Below are 7,590 nucleotides of genomic sequence, written 5' to 3' on the forward strand. Positions count from 1 at the left end.
TTCTTCACTGGCAGCTTTGTGCTGTTCACCAAACGAACATGTGAAGGAAAGGAAGTACCTGGATTTGTATTCGATATGCCCACTTTGTTGATAAATGCTTGTGAAAATTTTGTGTGATTTTGACCATGGAGAGAGGTGTACTACACTGTTTCCCTTCCCTGCCAAGGAGATAGTGCTTGCCTTTTCTTCCTAGTCCTTTGTCATTCATTGTGACTCAGAGCCTGGGACAAAATGAGCTTTCTGTCTCTGTTCAGGAAGTGTGTTAGTCTTTCCAATGAGTGAGGATGTATCACACCTCCTTGTGGTTTGATCCTTCATGCTGGTCACCAATCCTGAATGCTGTGAATGGCTGCTTATGGACATCTGCTGGGTTTTTTAAAGGACGTCTATGCACTTCTTTAACTGTATTCCTCCTCTAATGTAGGAGCTGAGAAATTAGAAATTCCAGTTAAAGACTTTAGATTTCATTAGGAATTCCCCTAGTGAAATCCATGAAGGATGTCGATATTTTGGGTGTTTTGGTTTTTTTTAAAGTGGAAGTACCTGCTGAGTTTATATCTGGCTGAGGCATATTTCAACTGTGCCGTGTCTGTTGTAGAAGGTGTAGTAGAGCATGTTTGTGAGCATGGCTAGGAAATGGACATAGGAAAAAACAAACTATAGTCCAGCTGCCAAGTGGCTGTCTAGTGATATGGTTTCAGAGGCTGAGGTGAGGTAGGCTTAGGTGGGACCTGGAATGATCTCTTCTTGCTGAGTTAATGTTTGCCAGAAGGCTTAAAACTGCTCATCTTCGAGTTAGGACTGTGCGTAGCGGATGTAAAAACAGCTCTCTGAAGTGTTTTGCACTTGGGGGTTGATTTCTGCTGCCAGTCCTGCAAAACTGTGTTCTGGGACTTGGTGCAGAGGGATGGTCCAGTTGGTCCAGTCAAATGCTGTCAAATACTCTAATGCTGTCTTCCTATATATTCTTAGGGCCAGAGCCGGTGCTGCTCTTCGCCAATCGAATTGATATCCGACAAGTGTTGCCTCATCGCTCCGAGTATACGCTGCTCCTGAACAATCTGGAAAATGCCATTGCCCTTGACTTCCACCACAGCAAGGAGCTGGTGTTCTGGTCTGATGTCACGCTTGATCGCATCATGAGGGCCAATCTGAATGGTAGCAATGTGGAAGAGGTGGTTTCCACAGGGCTGGAGAGCCCAGGTGCGTCATCACAAAAAAGGCAACAGCCTCGGGTTGGTGAGGGGAGAAAAGCGGAGGACCCAGCATTCAGAACGAAGTGCATCTCCCTGAGCAAGGGTATGGGTTGGATGGAATCGGTGTGAGTGTCCCCCTGGAGTTAATCTTGGCTGGCAGGAAAGAAACTGGGCCTCTTCTAAGGTGAACAGGGAAAGGGAACTATTCTTCTGTGCAGATCCATGATTTCATTCTGCACTTAATTCTCTCTTGGAGATAGGTGGACTTGCTATTGATTGGATCCATGACAAATTATACTGGACAGACTCTGGGACATCTCGAATTGAAGTAGCAAACTTGGATGGCACTCACAGGAAAGTGCTTTTGTGGCAGAACCTGGAGAAGCCCCGAGCAATTGCCCTGCATCCTATGGAGGGGTGAGTGAAAACGTGGGAAACCAGGGGGGAACCCAGTGATCCCTCCATGTACATGCTTCTTTGTTGAACATTGAAAACCCCATTCTAGGTCGCAAAGGTTACCTCTGGGCTTGAGACTTCAGTTGGCACTGACAGTTTAGGGAACCTGGCAATGCTGGGACCCTTCAAAGCCTTAATCCTTCTCTGGACCCTTCAGCTTTCAGCAGGCTGGGTGTTACTTTTCACTTCTTCCATGGCTGTGACCCAGTCTCATGCTCGAGGTCACAGGACAGATATTGTTTTGCCCTGATAAGGAGTGATGTTGGGTGCAGTATGTGGGCCATAAGTTTTCTAGCTGTTTCTCCCTGCCTCCTCCAGTACTATCTACTGGACTGACTGGGGCAACACTCCCCGTATTGAGTATTCCAACATGGATGGCTCTAATCGGCGCATCATTGCGGATACACACCTCTTCTGGCCCAATGGACTGACCATTGACTATGCAGGACATCGAATGTACTGGGTGGATGCCAAACATCATGTCATTGAGAGGGCTGACCTTGATGGACGCAATAGGAAGGCTGTTATTAGCCAAGGTGAGTAACAGGCTTTCTCCAGGGAGTGCTTTCTGCAATAAAGACCACAGAGTAGCACAGTGCTGATCTGAGTTTGAGACGCTGGCTCTTGCATCTGTGCTTGTCTCCTTTGACTGTGGAATGAATTCTGTCACCACTGAGGGATGGAGTTTGCTATCCAGTCATCAGTGGCTGCATCAAAAGCAGCATGGCCAGCAGGTTGAGGGAGGTGATTCTGCTCTTGTGAGACTCCACCTGGAGTGCTGCATCCATCTCTGGGGCTCCCAACATAAGAAGGACATGGAACTGTTGGGGGAAATCTAGAGGAGGGCCATGAAGTTGATAACAGGACTGGTGCACTCTCCTGCAAAGACAGGCTGGAGGGAAAGTTGGGGCTGTTCAGCCTGGAGCAGAGAAGGTTGTGTGGAGACCTGATTGCAACCTTCCAGTATCTGAAGGAGGCCTACATGGAAGCAGGAGAGGGATTCTTCATCAGGAACTGTAGTGCTAGGACAAGGAGTACTGGATATAAATTAAAAGAGAGGAAATTCAGGTTCGATATTAGGAAGAAATTTTCTACTGTGAGGGTGGTGAGATTGTGGAACAGGTTGCCCAGGGAGGTTGTGAGTGCCCCAACCCTGGCAGTGTTCAAAGCCAGGTTGGATAAGGCCCTGAGCAACTTGGTCTAGTGGGAAGTGTCCCTACCTAAGGTGGGGGTCTTGGGACTAGATGATCTTTAAGGTCCATTCCAGCCCCCTAACATTCTATCTTTGATTATAGGACAGCGGAGAATAATTATCTGTTAAATTAGTGTAAAACGTATTTGAGCAGGTTGACCATGGTGAAGCCTAAAGGGCAGTGGAAAGATCATTCCCTTGTCTCCCTGCTAGCCCAAGTCGTGTTAGACCTGATTATATACCTGTATTGGATGTCTACTGCAGGGCTCCCACACCCGTTTGCTATCACTGTGTTTGAGGACAGTCTGTACTGGACAGACTGGCACACCAAGAGCATCAATAGTGCCAACAAATTCACAGGCAAGAACCAGGAGATCATCCGCAACAAACTCCACTTCCCTATGGACATCCACACGCTGCATCCTCAGCGTCAGCCAGCAGGTAACTGCAGAGCGGGTAGAGACTCATTTGAGCCAGTACAAGACCTGGAGCCACCCACTCCCTATAAAGCCGGCAGATGACAGCCTGAACCCAGCACATGGACACATCACTGCCTGTGCCCGGGGCTGTGGCTGAACTTGCTCCACCGCCCTCGTGTTGAGGTCTCCCGGCCCGGTACCTCAGAGTTGGGTGTTACCGCAGCTCCCCCTGCTGACATCGGGGGTGGAGGCCTCTGAGTAGGAAATACGTGGGCCTTGTTTATGCAAGAGCTGTTTTGGGATGGGGGAAAAATTATAAGTGAGCATCATAATGACAGACACCTCCCTTATTCCTCTTCAATTGCCATTATCTGCTCTAGAAGTGAATTGAGTTAAATGTTCATTTTAAAATTCAGCCATAAAAATGGAGTTAGTGTTTTAGTTTATACATTTCCTTATTTTCAATTAACTGCTGGGTAGGAAAGTTATATCCATGTGATCTTGACACTTCAGCTAGTGTTTTTTCCTCTTTGTTTCTTTACTCTTTGCTTTATGTGTGGTTGCTTTTCTCTTTGGCTACTTGAGCAGGGAGAAACCGCTGTGGGGACAACAACGGAGGTTGCACTCACCTCTGCTTGCCAAGCAGCAAGGATTACACCTGCGCCTGCCCCACAGGCTTCCGCAAGACCAGCAGCCATGCCTGCGCCCAGAGTAAGTGAGGTGGGACCACATGCTCAGATGTTCAGTGGGTGGTGGAGGGTTGGCAGTGGGATTAAGCATCAGCAGCCTTTGCTTCTGAGGAGATGCAGCTGGATAGACTGAGTTAGAAGTATTAAGGGTCCTTCCAGAGGATGCTTCACCTTTTTGATGCATTCCCTTGTTGTGTATTCTCACTGCCCTCACTAGGCTTCATGAGTGGGGATACAGACAAATTCCACCCTTGGTCCTTACTTCAGGGCTGCTATTGATGCCATGCTACCCTTCACAGCTGATTGTCTCCCTAAAATTCCCATTATGACTGTGTCAGTGATGAACAAAAAATTCAGTCCTCATCATTGCCACATTTCTCCTAGTTTGCAACCAAGTGAAAGAATTAGACCAACTATCTCCCAAATTCTCAAGAGCTATTTTTAAATAGCTATTTGATTTGGAGGGATGTCTGTGCCATCCTTTGAAGAATATGGTTGGCCTTGTTCCCTCAGCATAGGTTACACCCCAGGAGCGAGCTCACAGCCACTCTGACCACCCTTGCCCATCCTCTCCCAGTGATGTTTTGCTTCCAGTAAAAAAAAAAAAAAAAGACAAAAGACTTGGCAGTGAGAGATGATGTAGGTTGTGGATATAGCAGGGAATTGTCTGTCTGTCACTGTATTGTTGAACTTAGAGAAATTAAAAGAAGACCTTTCGACCTTTGATCAGGTCTTGACAAGTTCCTGCTTTTTGCCCGAAGGATGGACATCCGTCGGATCAGCTTTGACACAGATGACTTGTCAGATGATGTCATCCCCCTTGCTGATGTTCGCAGTGCTGTGGCTCTAGACTGGGACTCAAAGGATGACTATGTCTACTGGACAGATGTTAGCACTGACTCCATCAGCCGAGCAAAATGGGACGGATCAAACCAGGAGGTACAGTGTTCACTATGTGTGGAGGTCATCTGGCCAGGAGACTCCTTGAGCGTCAGATTGAAGCCACTGGGATACCCTGGCCTTTTAAGGTGCTGCAGTTCATGGTGGATCTTTTGTCTATTAGTTTGCCTGGTTCTGGCAAACTAATGAGATCACTGGACACTTCATAAACAAGTTTGGTGTATGGAAAACCTTGAATGGAGACATAAAGCATGGTGATTTGTGGGCTGTGGTCAATTCCTTTGCTGTAGGCCTAAAATCTGAAAGGAAGAAGTATTAAATCCTCTGTTATGTTCTACATTTGGAACAAGAGTCATGCTCTTTGGGAATGCTTTTTGCACACACTCCTAGGTTGATGGTGCTATAAATGAGGCAAACAGAGTTCAAAGTTTGGATTTGCATTTTGAACAGGCACAAAAAATAGATGCTTCTCCAAATAAAAGCCTTATTTGGACTTCTAAGTCCTTGATGTTCTCTCTTGTGTGGCATTGCTCTGCTCAGGCTTTTGCCTTTTGAAAGTTAACATTGTTTGTGCATGGCTAGTGCATTGGGCAAGTACTTTCTCCCTAAGGTCTAATTTCACTAAGGATTTTTTCATTTTGTTTTCATTTAGGTTGTGGTGGACACTAGCCTGGAAAGTCCAGCTGGACTGGCAATTGACTGGGTCACCAACAAACTATACTGGACTGATGCAGGTACTGGGATCCTCTGCTTTACATAGATTTCTGTCTTCCTTATTAGTCATGAAAACTGAAAATCCACTGGGTAGTTCTGTCTGTCTCATCCCAAATTTGTCTATTTCTGTGTAGCAAAAAATGGAGCTTCATGTCATGTGCTTCTAAATGAGTGTGAATTGAGGCACAACCCTTAGCATAATTCTCTTTGCAGTATCCCCAGTATTAATTCTGTAAAAAGATTCATCACTGTTGTCTTGCTGCAGAGCTTGTGATTGTGTGTGTTTATGTATCTTCCAGCAGTGTATCTTGGGGTGCAGCAGGTAATACTTGGAGCATGTTCCCTGCTGGAGAGTCATAGTTGAGAGAGATGTAAGGAAGATTATTCTTTCCTAGGTGTTGTCTCATGGCTTGGGGGCTTAGGTAAGAGGTGGTTTATATTCATACAGGACTCCACATCAGTGGCAGCCACAGAGGTGACTTGAGAGGATGGAAAGTGACACTTCAAGCCCCACTTCTTACCCATTTTCCAGCTAAGAACAGTGATGGATATAGGGGAAGAATATAGGGAATTGTTGTATGGAGGTTTTTTTTGCCTGAGCTCTTGCAATTCCAATTTGATCTCTGTCATTTTCTCTCTCAACTTTTGTAGGAACAGATCGGATAGAGGTCTCCAACACAGACGGGACCATGAGAACTGTTCTAATCTGGGAGAACCTAGACAGACCTAGAGATATTGTGGTGGACCCTGTTGGAGGGTAAGAGATTCTTTCTTCTGGGATGACATAACAATTCTTGCATGTCTAAAGATATTCTGGTTCTTTGGTTTTGTACAATTTTCTTCCTTGCTGGTGCCATTGTTCTACAAGCTGCTAACAGCAGAAACTAGAGACATGATTTTAGATGATAATGGAACAAGATAAGCAGAGATAATTGCCTGTTGTGCTGTGAAGCTTGCAGGAGCTGGCTGGTGTTTTCAGTTGTTTATCCTGGGGATGTAATAACTAAAGGTATGGTACAAAAAATACTGAGAATGGAGCCATCTAGATGTTTTCTATTTCTCTATTTCACATGTACACTGAATTTGTATTCAAGCTCCCTGCTTATCAACTGGGGTTTCAGTCAGAAGGATGTCCTCAGACCATGTAGAGGTGGGGATAGGGTGGATAGGAAAAGGCTTGCCAGCCATTGCTTTAGAAGCATTGAATGTCTAGAATGAAAGTGTGCTACTATTCTTTCCTTGAGTGGATTACCAGAACACAAATGCAGCAAGAGTGTAAAGGGCTAGTGGTGTAGACTGGTAAATAATCAGTTCATTTTTAGACCTTGACCTATTACCTTGAACTTTTTCCTACACATTGTGATTAGGCCAGCCCATGGGCAGTAGAAGGTATATAAATTTGAGTATGATCTTAGGAACGTTACAAAAACTGAAGGCTGGACATGAGTACAGTAATAGTCTAATGCTTCTTCCTGCTAGGGCCTGAAGGCACCAGGCTCCCTTGCTTCTCTGTAGCACTGCCTGGCTGTAGTGGCAGTGAAGAAGTGTGGGCATTCACTCCTGTCTGGGCTTCTTCTCAGGTTCATGTACTGGACTGACTGGGGAGCTAACCCAAAAATTGAACGTGCTGGGATGGATGCCTCAAACCGCTTGGTGATCATTTCCTCCAACCTGACATGGCCCAATGGCTTGGCCATTGACTATGAGTCACAGCGCTTGTACTGGGCAGATGCAGGCATGAAGACCATCGAGTATGCCAGTCTGGATGGAAGCCACAGGAAGGTAAGGAAGCCGTCTTTGAGGAGCAGGCCTGGGAGCCTGAACACAAAGTGCTCATGGCTCCTGCCTCTTTTTCCAATGGAAAGGGAAATTTACAAGTCAAAGTACACAGCTGCTTTCACTGGGAGAAAAAAGCTCCCTTTTAATTTCAAACTGTGTGTGAGGGAAGTTTGAGGGCTAAGGTTGCCTCATCACTCTCCTCTTGCTGTGATTGTATATTATGAAGTTTAGAGGGAGCAAAGGAA

General features: G+C 45.9%; 1 protein-coding gene across 1 annotated transcript in view; it reads left to right on the forward strand.

Annotated features, from left to right (window-relative positions):
• Nucleotides 1-7,590, forward strand: part of LRP4 (LDL receptor related protein 4) — a 39,193-nt gene that overhangs the window by 19,321 nt on the left and 12,282 nt on the right. Inside the window, exons 11-19 of the mRNA XM_017741669.1 lie at nt 973-1,203; nt 1,457-1,613; nt 1,971-2,188; nt 3,109-3,285; nt 3,849-3,974; nt 4,683-4,891; nt 5,505-5,586; nt 6,218-6,323; nt 7,147-7,348. Coding sequence (XP_017597158.1) covers nt 973-1,203; nt 1,457-1,613; nt 1,971-2,188; nt 3,109-3,285; nt 3,849-3,974; nt 4,683-4,891; nt 5,505-5,586; nt 6,218-6,323; nt 7,147-7,348 — 1,508 coding nt within the window. The remainder of the gene's footprint in view (nt 1-972; nt 1,204-1,456; nt 1,614-1,970; nt 2,189-3,108; nt 3,286-3,848; nt 3,975-4,682; nt 4,892-5,504; nt 5,587-6,217; nt 6,324-7,146; nt 7,349-7,590) is intronic.

Source organism: Corvus brachyrhynchos, unplaced genomic scaffold, assembly GCF_000691975.1.
Source record: "Corvus brachyrhynchos isolate BGI_N302 unplaced genomic scaffold, ASM69197v1 scaffold115, whole genome shotgun sequence".
In the NCBI taxonomy this organism is placed as follows: domain Eukaryota; kingdom Metazoa; phylum Chordata; class Aves; order Passeriformes; family Corvidae; genus Corvus; species Corvus brachyrhynchos.